Source organism: Toxotes jaculatrix, chromosome 17, assembly GCF_017976425.1.
Source record: "Toxotes jaculatrix isolate fToxJac2 chromosome 17, fToxJac2.pri, whole genome shotgun sequence".
Classification (NCBI taxonomy): Eukaryota; Metazoa; Chordata; class Actinopteri; family Toxotidae; genus Toxotes; species Toxotes jaculatrix.
Window position 1 is genome coordinate 1713544 of NC_054410.1, and position 24585 is coordinate 1738128.

The following is a 24585-nucleotide window of genomic DNA, read 5'->3' on the forward strand; positions in this document are numbered from 1 at the left end:
GAACTCTGACGGGGCCTGTGCGTCTCTGAGAAGACCAGAACGTGCATCAGCCCTAAGTTGCTGTGTCACTCGTGCAGTAATGGCTGACGACCAGTCTGCCTCCCTAAGCATTTTCCTTCCTCTCTCTCTGGCTCGTTCCCTCGTTCCTCTCTCTCCCTCTCTGGCTTTAATTTTATCTTTTCGTTGCATCCTGACTCGTTTGTGTTTGAGAAGGTGTTTAGTTCAGTGGTTTGAAGGTATTTCACTGCAGAGAAGACACACTCAGACTAATACAACAGTCCAGTAATAAATCACACCTTCATGAAGAGGGAGGGATTAGAGGGACGTTGATTCTACTCTGTGATCCTTTCAGTTGGTGCAGGTGATGCAGAGACAGGCGTTTCTGTTATTTTGTCCACCCCATTTATATCAGAGGACGACAGGCTTGTGTTGATGATCCCAAACTGCTGAGTTTCACTTTCAGTTTTATAATCTGTGTGTAGCAGCTCAGCTTTTCTTTATGTTTGTGCATCGAAAAAAACTCAGGGTGCTATAAATTCTTTCAAAACAAAAGCCCTCAGTGGTGGAGCGGAGCAACACAATGCAGAACGACAACAACACAACGCATCTTACAGAGTTTGTATCTGTACACAGTTTGTTTACATGTGTAAACATGTGTGTACAGTGCACACCGTCTCGTTCCTGTCTTTTTTTCTTTCTTTTCAGTTGCGTTCAGAAAAGTAATTGGGAAGCGTAGCATGTTTATGTCCGTCACACCGGCTCTGTCTAGACGTTCAGCCGGCAGCTCGATACTGCTGAGTGATTTACTGCCAAGTCTGCACTTTAACTCTCACAGGATACGACGGGATGCAAAAAGGCTGAGGAGCAAACCCAGATAATAAATATTTGCTGATATTTAAAGGTGCTCCACTCCGTGAAGTTAGTGGCCATTTGGGCTTTTTGATGAAAGGCTCATCTGTCAGCGTACTTTGAGACCGTGAACAAAGAGTGTCTGAGTCCTACACCTACAGCCACAGCTGATCACAGACCAGATCCATCAGGATTAGGGTTGGGTTCCGATTGCCGCTTCTCTTTTGGATCCCATTCTCTGTTGGCAAACTATCCAGGTGTGAACAGATCTGTTTTGTCATTAATCCCTCTTCTAATTACAGCGTAGAAAACATTCGGGTAACAAATCCCGAACCCGAACTCAGATCCGTGTCTTTGGCGAGACGCCGCGGCTCTTCTGTCTGTTCAGCTGCTGTATTCCCAGAACCAGTGGCTCTCAATCAGCCTTGTACACTGAAAGTGACACTTCATTAAATAAACAGTGGCTGTGCTGCTGTGACAGTGTTACAGCTACTGAAGATCCACGGAGCTCGGTCTGAGTGATGACTGAGTCTGGAGACTTTTCAGCATTTATTTTTGTCCTGTTGTGTCTGGATTTACTGGACAACTGAACCGTCTCACTCACTAAAGTTTGAACTTTTATCTTCACACTTGCGGCAGAATTTAATTTTATCTTCAGAGTTTACACTGAACTGAACTCCAGTCACCAGAGCTCTTATTACGTAAGTACTGAGTAAATGTGGCTCTTCTAAAGGCCTCTCCAGCTGCCTACAGGAGACATATTACCTGCAGAGAAAAGTGCAGACGTGCTGTTTCTCTGCTGTTGCTTAAGGCCGTCGGCGGGACCTGTTCCTGATTCTTGTCTTCACCGGCCACAGTGTTGATGTTCCTGTTTGGAAATCCACAAACTTTAAGTGCATCCTTCAGGTGTTTGTGCTGCTTCTCTTGGACTTTGGCTCTTGTTGGCACACGCTCCGCTCGCTTGTGCAGGGTTCTGATAACTCCAAGCTTATGCTGCAGTGGGTGGTAAGAGTCAAAGAAAATCTGATTTCCTGACGCTGCCAAACACCAACCTCGGATGCCAGCACAGAGCGACTGCAGACAAACTGATCTGAATCCACACCAGGAGGAACTGGCTGCAGTTGACTCGCAGCGTTTCATCTTTGGGATATTCATCCTTGTTCTGCCGAGTTTTAGAAACCTAAATAAACAAGTAAACAGGGCCTGTAAGCGTGTTTTTCATGAGGAGAGGCTGTTGGGAGGCTTCGCATGCTGCGCTGGGTTTTTTCGGGACAGCTTGTGTGCTGGGAGGGACAGACTTCAGGGCTAAAGCCTGCAGACTGGGAGGCTTTTACCAGCCCTCTATTGGATTATTCATGTGACCGACAATAAAGGCGGATGGGTGTACATGGTGTGTGTGTGTGTGTGTGTGTGTCTACAGTACACTCAAGCAACACTTCCTTTTGTGCACTGAAGCAGATTCATAGAGCAGCAGTGTGTGTGTGTGTGTGTGTGTGTGTGTGTGTGTGTGTGTGTGTGTGTGTGTGTGTGTGTGTGTGTGTGAGAGGCTGAATGTTATCTCACCTCAGTAAAATGTGTATGTGACTGTAACAGGCATATTTTTTTAAAAACCAAGCCGACAGGAAGTAAAAGGCAGCAGAGATGGAGAATAAGTGCATTGACTTAGGCGCTGAGCTCCAGCGGCTCCGCTGCTTCGCACGAGTGTTTCCACTTCCTACTGATCGGATTCAGATTTTACAATCGAAACAGGACATAAGGTCATAAAATACGTCTGTGAGCTGTGAAAACAGCCTTAGCTCGGTGACACACACTGAAATCAACCGTCCAGCACCAGTGTTTTAAATTCATCTCTTTTTGTAATATCTGCACTCGGCAGCTATGGTCGTGGTTAAAGTTAGTCATTATGATCAATGAACCCTGACACTGTGTGTCTGCATATATCAGATGTATCTGCATAATGATCTGAAAACAAAGTCAATCAGATTCAGACTTTACTCACTGTCTTCATCACGTTAGAGGCTGAGTGCAGGATTTCAAACGGAGTATGTTTACGTTCTGGTCTGAGTACTTCTGCCTGAGTTGTGCTTCCACCACTGTTTTTGTGTGCCAGTGTGCACGTGCTCACTCTCTGATGATGGTGATGATGATGATGTTGTAATCAGCGAGCAGCCAGCAGAGCTGTCAGAAGCTCTTCATAACAGGCTGTTGACCAGCGGCTCGCTCAGGGCAGAGTTTCCCAAAAGCTTCATCCTCGTTCTGCTCGCTCGCAGCGGAACAAAGTTAACGTGATAATGAATTGATTGCTGAGAGGAATTTGTTTCTGCTTTCGTTCCCTCGCGCTCAGATCCAGGCGGTTTACATTGATCTGGGTCTGTGAGACCAGTGCGCTCTAATGGAGCTCTGACATACTCATGTTATTGATCTATTTTAATTGTTTTTTTTCCCCATGATCAATGTGTGGAGAAAATCTTTTTGCACAGTGAATTTTAACACTTTTCCCCACGTTAGCAAAATGTCAGTCGAGCAGTAGACACACTTTTGTTTTTGAAGGTCAGAGGTCAGAGGTCAGGATCTGCTGCAGGACAGAAACTCTGGAGCAGGAGTGTTTTTGGAGATTTCTGTGTCTGACATTTTGAAAAGTCAGTAGTTTATTGACAAACCGGGCAGCACAGAGGAAGCTCCGCCGTTAAACACTCCTGTCCTTAGGGTTGACGAAGCGTGTCGCTGCGTAGCACGAAGTCTGGGAGTTTCTGGCGAGGACTTGTCGCCGTATCTTTTTCTCTTTTGTTCACATCTGGAATTAAAACAACAGAGAGAAACTTTGGGCCGTCCCAGCTGCAGATGTGTGCCCTTAAAAAAACACAGCATCTGCATCATGTACCAAAAATACACGGGCCGTTTCATCACACGCTATACAAAGTATGTTTCATGACACACACACACACACACACACAGCCATCTGCGTGCTCTCAGGCTACAGCCCGACTCTAATTCTTCTACCAGTGTCTCTTTCTCATTTGTGGCGGTTCATTCTCATTGGTTCATTATCACCAATCGCACTGTGCTAACAGACGGATAATGCGGAGCCGCAGCAGTGTTGGCTTCACTTGCTTACTGGCAGAAAAGAAAATCAAAATAGTTGTTTCAGATTTGGTTCAGCAACTTTTGCTTCTATATTTGTATCTATTACACTTCGCCCTGGGCCAAAGGCATTCTGGGACATTCTATATTAATCCGAGGCCTGAGGGGACTTGTAGTCCGTGGTTATCACTTCACAGTGGTACAATGTGAAGTGGGCTAAGGCCATGTTTGGCAGCAGGGCTAGCCCCAACTTTCCAGCGCTAAAAATAGAAAAGTAGAATGTGACCCTGGGCTAACTGGCTCAGCGTGAAAGAAGGCCACATCTAAGCTAACGGAGGAAGATGTCTGCAAGGTGTGAAAACAATTACACACTTCTCACACGATCAGAGAAATTAGAGCTTCTTCTGGTCTCTTCTGTTCTCCTCTGCATTCATCGCAGCCTAATGTGACTCCATGTGACAGATGAGACCTCAGCATAAGACCACTGTGTCCTGTCTCCACCACAAGCTAATTCAACCAGTGACGTCCTGTTGATTTATCTTTTCATCTCTGATCTTAATATTCTTCATTCATCATTGGCATAGCAACGTGTTTATGTTTATCATTTTGTGTTAGCACGCTATGTGCTAACCCTAGCTTTAGCATTTAAATGTACTAACACTTATGTTAGCATGTTTGGTTTTTAGCCACTGAGGTGCTGAAGTGGAAACGTGACCGTGAGATTTTTCTCTTTACACCAAAGGTTTGTTCTGACAAACCAGCCAGCAAACTTTACCAGTTATTTTTATTTTCTTCATGTTGCCAAAGATTTTCAGCTGCTTCATTGCGAGGTCCAGTTTTTGTAAGAGCACTTGCAGACTGGAAAGGAATCAGAAATTGTCCCGATCTTGCGACGACAAACCAGATTCGATCTCGACGGGTAAAAGTCAAATGGAATCGTTTGATCCCTGTCAATTCACATCTCTGCTCCTCAGAGCTGCGCAGACGCTAAGCTTTGTGACTGCTGATCATCTGTACATCTGTACTGATACAAAGCAGAAACAAAGAGAGGCAGCAGCTAATGTGGTTTCAAAGCACGTTATGAAACGTGCACTAATTCACCAATATTTATTCTACTTATATGTCGTGCTGCAGGACTCTGTGTGTGAAAAGAGCAGAGTCCTTAAACCCTCAAATTAAAGCTGAGAGTCAGAAATTTAATTAGATTCTTTTCCTCTGTTATTTTTCTTTTCATTTTCTGACCACGCTGCAGTATTTCACATAATTATGGCTGAAATTTATACATCAGAAGGTCTCGGTGATTCAATAGATTTAAAGCACAAAAATCATTTGTATAAATACATTTCAATAAAGGAACCACTGGGCTGAACTGCTGGATCAGACTCAAACAGGAAAATGCGGGTGAAGCCCTGGTGCGTGTGCACCACAGCGTCTGTGGATGTTCTGTGTGTCTAAATGAATGTGAGCTTTCAAGCGTATCGGAGTCTTATATGTGCCTATAGGGGGACATCTTTGTGCGGCTGTGTGCGCTCCTGTGTGGACGTGTATATGTTAAGTGCGTGTGTGTTTGAGCGAGGTGGGGTCGACCGCAGGGAGTCGACAGGAGCATTAGGGACGAGGTGCAGCAGAGAGAAGAACAAGTCATCCGTGCACGCGGTCTCATTTTCTTCTCCTCTTCTGTGTCTGGTAAATAATGAATTGCTGAAGCAAAGAGGAAGAGGTAGCCCACTTCTTCCTCCTGCGTTCATCTCTCCGGAGTCGAGTCGGAGCTTCTGCACAGAGAGAAAGACAACGGAGGATTTTCTCTGTGGACTCGTTTCCAGAAATGAGAAAAACTAACACGCTCTTAAAAGAAGTGGACGCAGCAGAGTCCACATGTTGTTCTCTGAGCAGCAATGCTGCAGCAGTAAAGTGTGTGTGTGTGTGTGTGTGTGTGTGTTTCTGATTCCCACATGCTGCAAGTGCCAAAACAATTAGTTGATTAAGAGGTTTGTCAACAGGCCCTGTAAACACACCAAACATTTGCTGATTGCTTCAGATCTGATGATTCAGTGTGTTTTTATTTATATAACTTTCATAGTAGCAATAATTCAGTGTTATGGTTTTATCGATTAAAATCTCTGTTTTCATTTGACTTTGTTTGGGGACATTAAAATTAAAGCTTTAGCTGTTTGATTTTGGATTTTGCAAACATTTAGTTAAAATTCGATACCAGACAAATGTTCTTACTGATATAAAGATATGATCTTTATAAAGTAAATAATGAATCTGTGTGAGTGATGTGAGAACATTTGTTGGATTGAACAGCGATGAAAATAATGAGTTACAGACCTGCACACTGTGTGAACTGTGTGGCGTCACTAACAAGGCTGTATCTGAATGTCATTCTTCACTGCATGTTTGTGTATACTCCCTCTGAGTTTGGTACCCCGTGGTGACTGTGTGTGGGTGTGGGTGTGTGGGTGTGTGTGTGTGTGTGGGTGTGTGTGGGGAATGACAGGCAGGATTACCTGGGGAGACCCCCCCCCCCCAGTCCCACAGGTCCATTTGTGATGTGCCATGAGGGCAAGAGACAGAAAGTGTGTCAACAATCTACATGAACACACACACACACAGCACTGTGTGTGTGTGTGTGTGTGTGTTGGATCAGGATCATGCCTCGTTACCATGATTGTAGATTCTCATTACATCTACCTATGATGTACAGTTCTCAGGAAGCCAATGTGTTTAACCAGCTGTGGTTTTTGAAGGCAGCCTGTAACCACCACCAGTCTGTAAGTCTGTGGTCTCATACTCTGTGTAGGTATACTGGTGTGTGGTGGTGTGTGTGGTATACTGGTGTCTGATATTCATAAGTAAGTTGAAAAGGCACCGCAGAAATGCCAAACAGCAAAGAATATTAAGAAGTGGATTTATACAAGTATCTCTGTGATGATATCAAGAATTCTTCTTATGTTCTTACATCCAAATACTGGTGTCAAATACGTACTAACGGTAACGATAATGGAGAATGAATAATATGATAATACTGGGAAGTTAAAATGGGAATAATTAAGTAGCATCTAATTTCATTTCATGATTGTTTTGTTTTTATTTTGTTATTTCGAAGTTGTTTTCTTTTTCACGTTGTGTCTGAGTGCCTGTGTTTTCTGAAGCTCAGTTTATATTCAGACCATCTACAGTTGTATGTCGTGGATGTGAAGAGTTGCTCTCAAAACCTCTGCACTTTGTTTTTGGTGTCAGAGAACTGCCCACTGCTCAGTCCTCTGCGAAGGAGACAACAATACAGTTTAATAGTCAGAGTATTTAGCAGTGACGCTGTGTGTGTGTTTACCTCACGTTGATTAGAGACCATGGCGTCTCCTGGAATAAGCAGATCTGAGTCCATTTTCCTCTCTGAAGTCAGTAAATGTTGTCTCTTCGTGCTGTTGTTTCCTGCCCAGCAGTCTCTCGCTCACTGTTTCTATTTTTAGCACCTTTCTGATATGAGCTCCTTCGATGTCTGCCAGAACAGAGCCGTAATGTTCCTCCCTCACCGCCGCTTCCCGTCGCTCGCTCTCATTCTTATTTCATTTTCTCATTGATGCAGGATCGTAGTCAGATCCGACACATGCGAGCCTGCGGTCCAGTTCAGAGCCTTCTGTTCAGCTATTGTTGTGTGAGCCGGTCGAGCAACTATCCATCACTCTGACTGCTGCTGGTGTGTGTGTGTGTGTGTGTGTGTGTGTGTGTGTGTGCGTATGTGTGAGACAGAAACTGTGACTTTGGTCAAAGAAAATACAACTCAACAAAAATAATTTAATCAAGTGCAGGACTGAGTGCACCCACCCACACACACACACACACACACACACACATCACGCACACACACACACACAGACACACATCACACACACACTCACACACACACACATCACACAGATACACACACACACACACACACTCCCACACCCTCAGTATCCAGGATTAAACTTCCCACACCAGCTCTGGAGGGACTACTCGACGTCCACCCGTCTCGGTGACTCCTGCATCGTCCAGTGTCTCCAGAGACGAGTGTGACGAGGGACTGGATCTGGTGCTCTGTGGTTCCTTCAGTGTGCTTCGCTTTGTTTTCATCCTCATAAACAGAACCAGCTGAAGACTCACAGCAGGTTTTCCTCAGACAGCAAAAAGTCGAGTTCTAACTTTCAAACATGCTGTAAAGTTTACGCTGATGTTGCTTCTTTAGAAACTGAAGTTGCAGCAGGTCTCATGTCTGTGTGTCAGTATGTCACTGGAGACTGTGGACAGGTAAACATATCATCCTTTAGCGTGTTCTCTCCTCTCTGCGTCTGTAAAAACGTTGTGTCCCGCCTGTCAGCGCTCACTGGACCGGGCTGTTAACACACTCTCATCTTGTCTTTCCGATTGTGACGCTCAGATCAGAGGTATAATCAGTCCTGTCACGTGTGCCCACCGGTTTACCTGCCTCAGCCTCTCCACATATGTCAGCCTGTTTGGATCGCCTGACCATTTATTGATCTCTGAATTACATAAACCGCCTATAACTCAAGCGGCTGTGCCTGTATTTGGATCCTGCTTCCTGCTTCCTGGTGCTGGAGCTGTTACACCTCCACGTTCTGCTGCTGCTGCAAACCTAATCATTTTATTATTGCATATCTTCAGCTAATGTGGGATAAAAGCAAAAACGCCTCCACTGCAGTTAGATCATGTTTTATTGCTCTGAGCACTTTGCATAATTTACACAGTTTGACAGACTGCTGTTTGGCAGCTGCCGATGGGAGTGTGTGTGTTTGGATGCGTTTGCGTGTGCTGAGCTGGCTTTGGCTTCGTGCAGTCGTCCTGCTGGTAATTACAGAAATTCTTTTTTACATCAGAGCCTGCAGAGTCAGGTGGAACGACGCTCTTTGATTCTCATCTTCCTCGTAACGAGTCAGATAGGAAAAGGACGAACGCACACACCTGGCCTTCATTACAGCTAGATGGTAAGGCATGTCGACAACCAGCATGCACTGCTGCAACCATCCACTGAAGTAAATGGAGGGGAAATGTAACTGTTAAACAAAGGGAAACAACCATGTGGACGTTTAACAGGACACGTTTCACCTACTCTTAGCCTTCGCCCGATCCTTTCTCTGCTTTAACCTGCATTTACAGATTTTTTGGTGTGAACACGACGTTGATATATCATCATCTTTTAAGTTGAAATAGTTGATATGCTGTGTTGAGCAGCTGGTCTCTAACTGCGTCTGCCTGCTGAGCAGGTCGAGCACAGCGTCTTTTCACAGCTGTTTGTCTGAAAACTTTGCATCAGCAGCAACTTAAACAGCTCTGATACAGACTGAACAGTAACAGTGAGGCTGATATTTACAGAGGTTAACACTGGATTACAGTGTTTCCTGCAGGAGCTGAACGATGAAAACCAGCACATGCTGCAGATTCCTGCTGACTGTAAACTGAAAAAAGTCCCGACCTCAAACAGCATCAAACTCTGAAGGATAATTTACTTAAACTTTTGTTTAATCCTGCTTCACTGCTCAGGACAGCACAGCACAGCTCCTCCTTGTCTTCTGCCCCTGCTTTACTCAGTTCAGCAGGAAATGGCTCTAGTGATCTTGCTCCTGCCTCTTTCTTCTCCTCACTCAGCTTCGGTTTAACATGTGGTCAGTGAGCATAATGCTGCAAAAGTGATGTTTTAGATCACATTATATTCTCTGTTTGTGTTTAAGGCCCACGATCATGGTGAGGATCGTACTGAAGGTTTTAAACTCTTTTCATTTGACACTGAAGTGAAAATGAAAATGGAAAAATGATTGAATTCATCAAGAGTCCATTTAAAAGTGTCTCGCTTATCGATTTTCTGTATTTTGAAGCGTGTAATAACTCCTAACTGTAAGAGACTGCAGACATTACACACTCTAACTCTGCAGCCAGCTGCAAAGTGAACGCCGGCTCCATGAACATCTGAGCCTCCTGTGACTGCGTCGTTTCTTTTTTTCTGCTGTTTAAATCCATCAGGGCAGAAGTTTAGTCAAACCATTTTAGATTCGCTTCTTAAAGAGGAAAGGTCGGACTTTACAGAGTCATTGTTGTGGCTGAAGAGATCTGCTCATCCAAACACTTCAGTGTAAACACAGCGTACAATTATTCACGCCCTCAGGCTGCACTGTGTCTTTTAGCAAGTCTAAATTAAAAATCTGAAATGTTTTTTTTAAAAATGGCTAAAATTATAACCAAAGTTGTTAAAACCAAACTAGTTGAAAGGTTGAAGGATAATTCTCAACCAACAGCAGCTGAACCAAGGTCTGTTTAGTGGTTGTTGCGGAGCTTTTGATTATGTTGCATGACGTTGTGTTGTGGCTGTTGTGTAGATGGAGATGTTTTTGAACATCTGCTGATGGAGATCATGTGATATGGTTGAAAGCTCTAGAGACAGTACTAAATGCACCTTGACATCAGCCAGTGAAGTTAAAAGAAAACACACAAGGATCAGAAAATAAATAAAAAATAGAGGAAAACGGGAAATACAAACGAAGCTGTGGCTACTTTTCCTTTGTGGAGGACTCAGTTGTCGTGGAGTTGTCGTCTCCATGTGTCTCACTGTGTCTCCTCTGGAGCTTTTGATCACATCCCATGGTCTTCCTCGGCAGGTGGAGTTTGCCAGCTGTTATTAAATCACAGATGTTCATGTTCTTCTTATCCACGTTGGTTTAAAAAGCACAGGTTCAGAGTTGTTTCTGGATCCTGGACAGCAGCTGATAAAACAGTCTCACGTCCGTTTGGTGGAAGCTTGTTTTAGTTTGAGCGTTTGTCTGAATGAGGGTTAAAAACGTGATGATGAAAGCGTCTGCGTGTCCGTCTGAGCCGGAGCACAGTCACCGTGTGGATCAGGTCTGCTCTGCTCTGACCTGTTACACAAACAAGTCACGCTCCTCTCTAATGGGCTCCTCTGTCATTCCTGCGTGCTGCCACGACGCCCTGCTCGCCACATTCACACACAGACGCTTCCTGCCGGACGATTACAGTGATGAATGAGTGAGGGAGAGCGCCGTGTGACCGCCGGCAGCTCTGCGTAAACAACAAACCATCAGCGGTAAAAAAAAAAAAAAAGAGAACGATTTCCTCCCGGACGGTACAGTGAGGGTGATGGAGGAGAGAGACATCAGCTGAGGAAACAGCTAAATGAAAAGCCTGCAGAGAGAGGGAGGCTGGAGGTAATCATGACCCACAATGCTTTGCAGCAGATTCCTCAGGGGCCATATTTGATACCGAGTTTGGTAGATAAGGAGGCAGAAATAATCTCCTCTCTCCTGCTCTGTCCATACTCCGCATAATATCCACTTCTTTTTCACTCTCACCTCGTTTCATCCCATATCACTGAGGTATTTTCTTGTTTATTTAAGCTCTTTTAAAGCTTAAACGAAGGAGATGTAAAGTGTTCGTCAGTGTCAGTGTGGACCTGATGGTGGGTGGAGTGTCTCACCTTTGGACGGAGCAGGCTTGTTGTCTTCCCCCTGCTTCCAGTGTTCACGTCTCGCTGAACCAAGCAGCTGCTGGACGTAGCTTCATGTTTGACAGAGTGAACATGAGACCAACAATAACTGTGACTGAAACTCTGACACTGAACATAATCCAGAGTTTCACAGCATCATCCAGAGCTGACCATTCTGTCTGTAACAGGTTGGTTCTCTCTCTCTCTCTCTCTCTCTCTCCCTCTCCCTCTCCCTCTCTCTCTCTCTCTCTCTCTCAGTCTGACCACATCCAGTAAACTGTAAAACAAACATGAGTTAGTTTTATTTTTCATTCTCTGACCCATGTCTTTCCTTCCTGTTTCTTCAGGCCGATCTTTACCCCTGTTCTGTTTCTGCTCCTCCCAACGCTGCTGCAATTCATCTCCCTCTTCCCTTTTTTCTCATTTTCTCTCTCAGCATTTCTTCCTCCTGCTTTTAATGTGATATTTCCTCTTTCTCATCTTCTCCCTCCATTCCTCTTTTTTTTTGCCTTTTCCTGCTCCTTTACCTCGTGTTATTCATTCATAGCTATAGTGCAGGATATACTTATGTGTGTGTGTGTGTGTGTGTGTGTCTGTGTGTGTGTCTGTGTGTGTCTGTGTGTGTGCGTGTGTGTTTGTGTCTGTGTGTGTGTCTGTGTGTGTGCGTGTGTGTTTGTGTCTGTGTGTGTGTCTGTGTGTGTGTGTGTCTGTGTGTGTGTCTGTGTGTGTGTGTGTGTGTGTGTGTGTGTCTGTGTGTGTGTGTGTGTGTGTGTGTGTGTGTCTGTGTGTGTGTGTGTGTGTGTGTCTGTGTGTGTGTCTGTGTGTGTGTGTGTGTGTGTGTGTGTGTGTGTGTGTGTGTGTGTCTGTGTGTGTGTGTGTGTGTCCATATTTAAATGTAATAATTTGCTTTATTAGCAGGCTTGTAATTAAATCGTGTTTCCATAGCACGGTGTGCAGTGTAAGCACACACTGGACAGTTCTCTGTCCTGTGCATATATGAGATGCTTTATATAAAACATCACCTAATATTTCCTCTTCCTCACCTTCTTCCTCTTCAGGTTCTTTCTGCCCAGCGTGTAATGTTTTCTGTGTTATTCCTCCCCTCCGGTCAGAACATCACGACCTGAGTAAAATGAAGACATTACTCAGCCCAACCAGTGTCTCTCTGTGAAACTCCTCTGCTCCGCTCTTGAATATGTAAACAGGCCTGACGTCGACTCAGGCGACTCGTAAACATAACGTTGCATTTGTTCTGTCTCAGCTGCTCTCGTTCTTTATCAGCGCTGAACTCCACTTTATGTTTGAACTATCTTTGTAACGAGAGCTTTGAAGTCTGAGACCAGAATAGATTTTTTTTTTTTTTTTTGGTGCCACGATGCTTCGAGCTCCTCTGCACCCACAGCTGTCTGCAGCTGCTGAGAGCAGGAGAGAGAACACGGTTCTCCCGTCAGAATAACACCTGCTCACAGGGAGATAAATTAAATCAGTTGTTTTGTTACATAATTCATAAGCAGAAAATTTCTCACTGTAAAACAGAAGAGCATGTGTGACTGTTAGTGCTTATTCACCCTGTGGGTTCATACAGTTTAACGTATTTTGATATTGATTGATTGAGCTCAGGTTATAAGGAGAATGTGATTGGCAGATATTCGTAATGATCAGTTGATAAGATGAGCATCGTATTTCACTGGAATCGTGACTCTGGAATCCTTCTTCTCTTTTCCTCCACTTTCTCATCTGTTTCCTTTTTCTTCAAAGTGGGGACACGTGGACACAACAGTGTCTCAATCACGACTCCTCCTGTATTAATGCGAGACACTGATGAAGCATTCTGAGAGCTGAGGAGCAGAATTACTTCTTTACAAATGGTGATGAGCTGAAGTCACTTCCACCTCTCTGGAATTGTTTTGTTAGATTTATGTGTCGTGGTGTAAAGACGATGACACACCGGATCTGTGGCGTGATAATCTGTCACTTCTCTCCCGTCTCTGCTCACACACAGCTTCACAACACACAGCTTCACAACACACAGCTTCACAGCACACAGCTTCACAACACACAGCTTCACAACACACAGCTTCACAGCACACAGCTTCACAACACACAGCTTCACAACACACAGCTTCACAACACACAGCTTCACAGCACACAGCTTCACAGCACACAGCTTCACAACACACAGCTTCACAACACACAGCTTCACAACACACAGCTTCACAACACACAGCTTCACAACACACAGCTTCACAGCACACAGCTTCACAGCACACAGCTTCACAGCACACAGCTTCACAGCACACAGCTTCACAACACACAGCTTCACAACACACAGCTTCACAACACACAGCTTCACAACACACAGCTTCACAGCACACAGCTTCACAACACACAGCTTCACAGCACACAGCTTCACAACACACAGCTTCACAACACACAGCTTCACAACACACAGCTTCACAGCACACAGCTTCACAGCACACAGCTTCACAGCACACAGCTTCACAGCACACAGCTTCACAACACACAGCTTCACAACACACAGCTTCACAACACACAGCTTCACAGCACACAGCTTCACAACACACAGCTTCACAACACACAGCTTCACAACACACAGCTTCACAACACACAGCTTCACAGCACACAGCTTCACAGCACACAGCTTCACAGCACACAGCTTCACAGCACACAGCTTCACAACACACAGCTTCACAACACACAGCTTCACAACACACAGCTTCACAACACACAGCTTCACAGCACACAGCTTCACAACACACAGCTTCACAGCACACAGCTTCACAACACACAGCTTCACAACACACAGCTTCACAACACACAGCTTCACAGCACACAGCTTCACAGCACACAGCTTCACAGCACACAGCTTCACAGCACACAGCTTCACAACACACAGCTTCACAACACACAGCTTCACAGCACACAGCTTCACAGCACACAGCTTCACAACACACAGCTTCACAGCACACAGCTTCACAACACACAGCTTCACAGCACACAGCTTCACAGCACACAGCTTCATTTAAAATCCATGTATCACAGATGCTAAAGGCAGAAGAACAGTTCTTTGAATTAACTTTGTCCTACGTAGTTTTTTTTAAATTAAACATAACCATGGTCTTAAGATTACAGAGCTATTCAAGTTTAACAATTCTCCACATACAAACCAGGAATATTCATTTGCATCTTTCTGTATGTTGCCATTAAACTGGTTTAAAAAAACAAAACACAAACCAACAGCTGTCACGTGTGAAGGAACCAGTTCCACTCCAGTTTTTCCAGTTAAAGTGTCTGAACAGGTTTACCAGTCGGCCCAGCAGGAGGGACCCAGCTCATGCTCTCTGCCTCTGACACCTGCTCACGCCACAGTTACTGAAATCCAACAAGCTTTTCAAAAGCCCAGACTCTTAACACGAGGAGAACCGCTGCTTCTCTGGTTCTGTCAGCCAGTTAATTACTTTCACCTGGTTCCTCAGGTGTAATCAGACCTTAATTAGAAGCCTGGAATGAAAACCAGCAGCTGAGCTCTGGGTTTATGCGCCTGATATGCTGATGTGCATGTAAATTATGAGTTAATCCAATTATAAACCTAATTAATTAGAAGTAAATTAAATTAGCAAACCAGTAACAGCAGCTCCTTTAAGTGAGTGTGGCTCAGATCCTCTGACAGTCTGAAGATCAGCAGCACACAGTTCAGTCTGTGATTCATCAGTATGTTTGCTTACAGGAGCTTTTCACTGAATATTTTCAGTGGTGTGATAAAAAATAAACTTTATTCATAATTCACTTTCCCTGACAGGGTTAAAACAGAGTCAAGGAGAGGCAGTTTGATTTATCAAAACTCATTTCATTGGTTTATTCCACAGACCTGCATCAGATCCGGGTCTGGATCTCTTGCAGATCAGTGTGTGTGTGTGTGTGGTTCCATACACTTCACATTTAATCACTGTGAAATACATCACACTCTTATCAGATTCAGTTCTCCCTCAGGTTTGTGTTCTGTCCTGACAGAGACGCCTGCTCACCGAAGGAAAACCAGTGTTTAGCGTGAGACGTGTGCTGTTTATCAGTGAATGGACATGTGATGTGTGAATCTGGATCCGAGTCTCTGTGAGATTCGGTTCTGGAGCCGGTGCAGGAGAGAATTTACTCACTGACGCATTTAAAGAAAATATTACAGACAGTGAAAAGCGACATGAAGTAAGAGGCCAGTGAAAAATCCTGATCATTAGAACTGAAGTGTCTTCTCATGTCTCTGTGACAGGTGGTGTGTGTTTGGGACTGTGTTATTTCTGGTGGACTTCCTGTGTCCTCGGATGTGTGTGTGGAGGACACAGGAGGACACTGCAGTGCTCACAGTTACCTGCTGACCCTCAGACCGATGCTGAGGCTGTAGCTGATTAATTGGTTTGTTAATGAGCAGAAAATGAATCAACAGTTTGATGCTACATTTGCTGCTGCAGGTTTCATACCTGTGACTTTTCTCCTGGGATCATCCGTCCGTCCAACACACGCACGCACGCTGTCAGGCATCTTTTAAGGTGGCACATCCTTTACTGTTCAGTGACTATTTGAAAAAAAAAAAAAGCCCAGGAGGACGAAGGTGTGTACGAGCTCGCAGGAAGCGTCTGTTACATAACTGCGGTTTGTTTTTGTCTGTGATGGAGGTTTGAGGTTTTGTTGGCCTGTTATTGTGCGCCTACACTACAGCATTATCTTCTGTCCTGTGCTGTTACTGCTGCTGTCTGAGATGAGAACAACCCAGAAGAATATTTAGCCTTTTCAGGCTGCGCAGGGCTGAATTTTTATATTCAGAGAAGTGTTTTTTCCTTCTAATTAAGATGTTTGTTCCATTTTCCCAGTTTAATGTATTTCCTACATGGACACTAGAACCAAAGTGAAGATAAAATAAACTAGAATGGCACTCAGTAGAGCTCATACGTCCACCAAGAACAAACCGAACTGATTATTATGATAGAAAAATAAAAGGAAATAGTCTGACCACTTGATTTTATCTATAACATAGTGAGTAGAGTAGATTTCTTTAGAGAGTAAAATTATGTATTTTAAACTTTTCAGTGCTGAAAACCAGGATTTGGTCATGAATCAGGGCAAAACCAAAACCAAACAACCCCCCAACTCAAACAGCTCCAGCTGATTCTTCTGCCTTTTGTTAACCCATGCTGAGTAACGTTTAACCCAGTGAGGGCACAGTGAATTGTGGGAAATGTTTTTGTACAGTATTTAGGCCAATCTGCCTGCATGTGCCACAGAGGAAAACCTTTAACAGAGATAAGATGTTGTGAAAAAGAGAAGCTATTTGAAAACATCATGAACTCAGACACGTTGCCGGTGAACAGATGTTATCCAGCTTTTAAAAAGCCTCTCAGAGAAGTAAATTACTCACAGGAGGAGGAAATCAAATCCAGTATTTTCTCTGCTGGAGATGAATAAATCTTTTGATTAACACGAGGCCTTTACCAAGTATTCAATAACTTATAATGCAACCTAATTTCATAACCTATTCAGGTAATAACCTAAAAAAGGTTTTATATCATCAAAGATCTTACACGTTACTGATATGATATAATGTGATTCATCACTTCAAACTTTCTATTATGCATCTAAAGGTAAAACCAGTCAGTCATTAAATGGGTTTGTTATGCTGCTCAGATGATCTTTGTAGTAATTACACAGAAGCTTTCACAGTAACCTGTGTGTTAATATGACAGCTGTTCAGCTGAGGAGCCATTTATCCGCCTCACCTTCTCTTACAGCGTCTCACCTCTCAGACACTGATGAGAGAGATGCATTCAGCAGCCACTGCTCGTGGCTCCCGCTCACCGCTGACCCTCGCTCACCTCGCTTCAGACCGTGAGCGAGGCTCCGTATAGGGACAGGGGGGTGGAGGGACAGAGGGACAGAGGGACAGAATAATTGGGTCAGCAGAAATTAGGCTGAATGTGAGAAATGAGCCAGGCCGCTCAACTCGGTGCCACAAGGTCAAAGCTCTTATTGTGAAGAGCTTTAAGATGCGTTGCTCTGCCAACTATTACTGCAACGCCAACTGATTTTCTGTAGCGTCTTTAAAGACTCTGACAGACGGCCAAAGTCTTTACAGTGATGGATCTGACTGTTTACAGTTTGCTCCTCATGGATCCACATCTGTCTGCATCTGTCCATGTCAGTAAATAACTGCAACAAATCGCTCACAATCACAAAAGTATTTGCTCATTTCAGACCCACTTTTACGTGGAGCTAATCACAGCTCAGCTGAACACAGCAGACAGCACAATGTTAGGATGGGAAGTGATGAGAATTTGAGAAATGGTGAACAATGGCAAGTGGCATCACTGACTCTGCTACACTGGCCTATATCCAGCGGTGTCAAAAATACCACCTTGCCTGGAACAGCCAGTTCTCCAGTGTGGTGACAACAACAGAAGGAAAATCTGCCCAATCAGAGCGGAGTATACGAACACGCCTGCAAGCTTCAGGCTTGGGAGGAAAGCCTGTTACTCTGAGTCCACATGTGAGAGCAGGGAGTTGTAGAGTGTTTCTGTGTGATGGAGGCACAGAGGAGAAGGTCTGAGTCCACGGCCGAGCGGGTGGAGTTTGGCACGATGGGTCCAGGTCGACAGTCTGAGACAAACTGGACCACAGCGTTCAGAACGAGCGGTGAAGGTCAGGGAACGGAGAGAGGGACGTCAGCGAGGACCGGGACTGTCAGACAGGCTGCGATGACGAGTCCTGAGAGAATAGAATATGCAGAGAATAAATCTGCAGCATCATTCTGCTTCACAACGGGGATCCTCCTCCAGCTCGATCAGTCAGCAGCGGCTGCCAAGAGCAGGCAGAGATTAAACATGAACAAAATGGAACGCGCAGACAGAAAAGCTGATTGCTGTTGTTTGGAGTTCGGCTGAATCAGTAAAGTAAAAGTGAGGATGGTGGAGTTTGGTTTCTCGTGAAGTTCTTGTGACACCATTCAGTGTGTAATGAGTGGAGATTGTCCTACAACGTCCTACAGGTGACCTAAATAATGGGGGAGTGTGAACCAGCACAGCTCCAGCTCTAACTGAGCGAACTTCAGTTTCTGATGAAGAACGAGCGACTGAGAGAACGTTGAGTGGAGACTGTTTTATCAGCACCTGCTAAAAGCCAATAACATTTACTGGATAAATCGTATTTGCCCTGTGTGTGTGTGTGTGTGTGTGTGTGTCTGTGTGACTGTGGGAAATGATCTTCAGGTGTCCTCATGGTCCCTGTGGGGGCAGCTGTCCCGGTGTTGCAGTAGACGTCAGTCATTGTCACAGGTTTTGTCAGGCCCATTTGTCGGAGCAGTATGATGAGCCGTCCGCCGGACAGTTTCTGTCCTTATTACCAGTAACATGGACAGAATCGTCCCAAAGCAAGCGAGACATCGTGAGCGGAGACTGAGCGCTCATTTAGCTGACAGGAAAGTCACATGATCTCCCAAGAATGAACATTTTCAGAAAAGTTTTCAGTTGCTTAAATTTTTCAGTGGAAGCGAAAAACACTTCGTCTTCTTTTTTTTTTTTTTTTTTAAGAAAATTCAGCTTTTCTGAATTAAAGATAGAGTTTGGTTTGTTTCATATGAAGAAAGGACTCTGCACTAACTTCCATCAGTCAGACGTGACATGTGAGACGCTTGTGTCAGATGCATTTTGGTTCTTGACATGAGAACAGACCGGAGCTGTAGGTCCTCAGGTTAATAGAAAGTGAAGTTAGTTAATGGAGGTTCATGGTGTTTGATCCTGTCACATCAGCATCACCAGCTCAGCAGACAGTGGACTCTTTGTTGTTCTCAGAAAGAGACGAGTAAAAAATAAACACCAGTAATAACTTTTCATCAAACCACACTGTACTTATCACAGTTAATTTAATTAAAAGTGTTAATCTTCCAGGTTTTGCCTGCAGGAAGCTGTGGAGATTTAAAATGATTACGGGGCGTCTCTGCCTCCCCCTCCTCCTCCGCTCGGTTCGGCTCTCAGGAAGTGTGGATGGATGAAAGGAGGCAGTTTAGGGGGTAAAATGGTCGGTTGGGTAGATTATGGATGGACAGCGATGTGGGCGACTCCCCTCAATTCCTCAAAGATCGACTCAGGTTGCCATCCGTTGGGAGCGTTATCATTTTAACTAAGAATAACACTTGGATCGGCAGTTGGATGGCTGCCTGCCTGACAGGGATTTCTGTCATTCCCAATGTAATTAGTGCGTAAGGGGAGCCGGGAGAGAGCCTGGCGCCAGACTTAGACTGAATAATACAGGGGGAGGTGTAGGAGCACTGATGGATAATTTAACACGGATCTCCAGAAGCCAGCGAGACTTTTCAGAACCTGAGTGCACTGCAGAGAAAATGTGCTCGAGTGAAAAGGTTAAGACAGACTGAGAGATTTCCATAATAATAAATCTTTCTTTTTTTCTCATTGTTGTAGAAAAAGGCTTTATCTCCAGTGATTAATGTGCAACAGTTGGCGGAGAACACCAGAGAGAGAGGATTATTATTCATAGTATTCATATGAAAGGAGAAGTGTTCTGATAAGCAGCTTGTTCTTCTTCTTCTCGTGTTTCCCTTGTAGATAATTTTCCGCAAGATCAGTGAGGTGAAGAAGGAGGAAGAGGAGAGGCAGCGAGCGAAGAACGAGGTGCAGCTCACCATCCCGCAGGACCACCCGGTCCGGAAGCTTTTCCAGAAGTTCAAGCAGCAGAAGGAGCTGCGCAACCAGGGAGCGTCTGCCGCCTCACAGCTGGACCTGGAGAAGAACCAGCTGCAGGTGGACCAGCACCTGCACCCCCACAGCCTGCAGCTCAGCCACTCCAGCCTGCAGCACTCTCTGCCGCTCAGCCTGCAGCGGCCCCACTCCTCCATGCAGAACGGGGCCCCGCCCAGCAGCAGCGTGCTGACCGTGTCCCAGGTCACGCCCATGCAGAGCTCCCTGGCGTACAGCCATCCCGGCGAACCTCCCGCCAAGCAGAACAACTGTGATATCATGGAGCTGCAGCCCAGTGCTGCTGGAGGGGGAGGGGAACAAACCGTCAGGGTCAAAGTCAGCACCAGCCCAGTGATGGGGAAGCCGGCCCCCAGGGCCAGCGGCTGGATGCGCCTGAAAAATAACATGGCCCCGGTGGACGCCAGGAAGGACGGCCTTAACAACAATGTCAAGGCTGTTTCCGTGGAGATGCTTTCTCAGGAGGGTAAAGGTCAGGAAGCAGGGGGGGGTGGGGGTGTAGAGGAGGGCGGGATGTCCAGTAACAACCCTCTACGCAAGACGGACTCCTGCGACAGTGGCATCACCAAGAGCGAGCTGCGGATCGACCGGGCGGGGGAGGCACGGACCCCCGCTGCTGTCACCCCCCTCCTGCACAGCCCTCTCCCCGGAGGAGCGGGGTCTCCTCACCCTTTCTGTCCCATCCCAGAGCAGGCCCTGCAGGCCACGCTGCACGAGACCCGCCTGGAGCTCCGGGAGGACATCCAGACTCTGGGAGGCCGTCTGGGCGCCCTGGAGAGTCAGGTAGCCGAAATTATCAAACTGCTGTCGGACAAGAGGCGACTGTCGACGGGGCCGCCGTCTGCCTCCACCACACCCAAAACCAAAATACAACGTCAGGACATTTTCACCGTTTCCAGGCCTGTGTCTCCAGACTCTGAGAAGGACGAGGGTCTCTGAAGAGAGCTAAACCAGTGGTGTAGAGTGTGTGCTGGAATAACAGTGGTCACATGGCGCACTGTTCGACGACCATCACCACGATCAGTTCAAGGTTACGCTCCTTTTGGCGTCTGCAGCCCCGTCTGATTCGGTTACGCCACTGGTCTCAGTTCTCTAAGATAAAAAAACGTCTTTAACATTTGCACATTGACTTTTGTCCCCGGGTCGTGTGAGTGTCCACACGCTCCACAAGGACCCGGATCCCGTTTTTTTGATTGTACATACCTCTCTATGCATGTCCAGCTGGATTCTGGCCTGCCAAAGAAACACCAACTGAACGTACCTATTGCCTGTATATTATGCAGTTGACTGCATGCAAATGGAATTTAAAGAGACATTTTATTGAGCTACACTGTACATATGAATATTTTTCATTGATAATTTACTATGTGGACATTCAGGGTTTGCATACTGGTAGCACTATAAACATTAAATAAGGAAAAGGGTTTACTGGCAGAGGGATCGTGCATGGGTTATTTATAAATAGAGGAATCGAAAGGAATGACGTTTTTTTCGTTTTTGCCTGTGAGATGAAAAGGAAGTTTGATTCTGCTCTCACCTCAGCCTCCGTATGTGCAGAGGCAGCATCCCCTCACACAGGGAGGGAAGTTTCTGGTTTGAGGTGAATCTTTTTATATCAGTTAGTGATTTTGCTTCTTATGATAATTTCTATTTTTGATTACAGAAATGTCCTTGGCCTCATTTTGATGTCCGGTAAACCCTTAAATGGTAATTTTGTTAGAATCCTTGTGTCTATGCATTGCTCGGGTACGCCGCTAGAATATTCTGAATATCGTACCTTTTTGTTATCATGTCTTTGAATGAAGGAAGTTGCTTTTCTTTTTTTTTTTTTTCTTTTTTTTTGGTTCCATTGCTCTGCATGAATCAGGGATGGCAGAATGCACTTTGGGTAAAGCTGCGATGACAAGAAGGCTTTGGGGAAATAACACAGAGTTTAGTTCACATAAAAGTCCACTCAGCACAGTGACATGTAATCCCACAGCCCCAGCACCACACACGACAGTCTTAACCAGCGAGCCTCTCTCTGAAGCCCGCTCTGAATTCCATTAAGGACAGAAGCTTCGCAGCAAAAAAGCTCCAGTAATAAAAAATGGAATACTGTACTTTTTATGATATCGGTTTTCTAAATCTGCATGCAGAGGAGTAGTTTTATGCTCCAGAGTGCGTACATATATGCGTGTGTGTGTGTGTGTGTGTGCATACAGAGACACATGCATCCACATGCACAGTGTGACGGCGTCTCAGCAGCACCCATCCCGTGCTACACATGATCATATTTAATAAGGCGGAATAAGGAGAATAAGGCAGAACACGGATGGACAGTAGCCGTCGTGAAAGCCTCAGCAGCCAGATTCAGGTCTTTGCTGCTGTATTCCGCTGCCACAGTGTGAGTGAATGGACAGGTGGCAGAAGACAGGCTGATGTGGGACAAAGGATTCACCAGCCAAATGTGGTTTCAGAGGGTTCAGGTCATGTGACACGCCTCCTGGTGGCCACGTTGGAGGTTATTAGCTCTTGGATAAGTAAACAGCTAGGTGCATTCTGGGAGAGAGATGCGGGAGAGAGATGGGGGGCGACATGCTGCAGAGAACGTGGGGGGTCACAGTCAGCACCGTAAACCTCCAGGCCACCAGGATGAACGCAGGATGTGAGCACCTCAGCTGGAGCGTGCTGTTTTTGACAGTGCAGTACGTCCGTTCATCGCTGGACTCTGACTTGTTGTTGGGTTTGTGATGCAGAGAGCGGTGATGCAAACAACGCGTCTTTCTGAGTGTAATGCCAGGATCAGAGTACACAGAGTGACCCAGTCCAGCAGAAACGAGCTGAGAGAAGAGAGAATTAGTGTTAACACTTCACGTGACCATGATGAAAAAAAAAACGAGTGTTTGATTGGTTCCCCAGCATCTATGACGTCCTGCGTGACACTGCACAGTCCTCAGAGGGGGGCTCGCTGATCGGACCCTTTGTTTGGAGCGTGGCGATGCGTCTTCCCCGGCGTTTCCCGCTCGATCACCTCTGCGTGTCACGCAGGTCGGTCACAGATCTCTTCGTGATGACCCAGTGTCAGATACTGTGTGGTCTGATCCCAGCATAGATACAGAAGGAGTGCATTAAACAAGAATCAAAGAGCTAAATGTCAGTGCGTTTGAAAACCTGTCTCTAATGATCCCAGCTGCGAGAGAAAACAGCCTGTTTGTGAAGAGTTTTTCCATCTCAGAAAAACGTGGAAGCTAAAACAAAACATTGTCGTCGTTTCCAGTTTTCTGGCTTTTGAAACTTTCCATCAAACCACTCGCTGCACTGCAAATTTCAGCATGTGTGTTTTCCATCCCGGCTGTAAAACATGCTGACTGGCTCTGATCCGTGTCTCTCTGCTGTCAGCAGACTGGAAAATGATGAGCATAATGAACTTTGTAATGCTAATTGGTGTAAAATCACACCAGATGAAGATGAGATTTCTGTCACCTGATGCTAATCAGAACATTTTGGGAAGAATTCGGTTTTAACGGCTTCTGTTGTGCAAATGAGGACGTTTTATTTAAACGGGAGTTTCATCCTGTGCACACAGGCCTGTTCTCTGCACCGACCTGCTTCACATTCACAGCCCTCGTTCTCTGTCTGTGCTGTCGGCCACCGAGCAGATCCCCTGCACGCATCAGGGGTAAGTGCCTTGCTCAGGGGCAGCTCAGCAGCAGCTTCAGGCAGTTTGGCCCCTTGGATTGATGCTCTGATGATGGTTGCTACTGTAGAGCAGCACATGCCAGTACGCTTCATATCTCTTCTCACTGACACGTCACTTACAGCGAATATCGTGCAAAGCTATGCAACATGTGATTCTCTTACAGCTGTAAAGAAGCTGATTCTGATGGACTTTTATTGTTCTGCAGTACATAGTGTCAATAGGCACGTCAGGGTAGGGGAATTATTGCAAATATATCTGTCTGAGGGACTGAGGGTTTGTTTGCTTGTGTAGATAAGACGAGATATCAGTTATTAATTATTTCCTTCTAAACTTACCAGATGATGGGCTGCAGAAAATCTACTGTAGATGAACCTTTGAACTATTTAGGCAAAGCATGAGTCGGTCAGTCTAAGACTTTCCTCAGTGGATGAATCCTGATGACTCGTGAGTTTTCATGTAATAATAACTTTTATTTTTCTTTACAAAGAAATAATACAACAAGAACAACAACAACAGCAAAGAAAAATTATACAGAAACAGATGTGGTTAACAAACATAAAACCAGTTCAGGACAGATTCAGATGAGGAATCTGAGGCGGTCTCTCTGATCTCCTCCAGCCACGACCCGGGAGCCGTGAACAGACCCCGACCCGAGGGTAGACAAAGGCCGATCCTGTTCGTGCCTTGAATGTAATCAGTGAGTCCAA

At 45.4% G+C, this 24585-nt stretch overlaps 1 protein-coding gene across 3 annotated transcripts in view; it reads left to right on the forward strand.

Annotated features, from left to right (window-relative positions):
- The window catches only part of kcnh5b (potassium voltage-gated channel, subfamily H (eag-related), member 5b), a 96888-nt gene extending 74710 nt beyond the window's left edge, over positions 1–22178 (forward strand). Inside the window, exons 13-14 of one of the 3 annotated variants that reach the window (XM_041060509.1) lie at positions 20047–20254; positions 20333–22178. In XM_041060509.1, coding sequence (XP_040916443.1) covers positions 20047–20254; positions 20333–21135 — 1011 coding nt within the window. In that variant the 3' untranslated portion in view covers positions 21136–22178. Of the gene's footprint in view, positions 1–20046 lie in introns of all 3 variants that reach the window. The other 2 variants (XM_041060510.1, XM_041060508.1) reach the window with 2 other exon arrangements.
- Positions 22179–24585: the final 2407 nt, after the last annotated feature.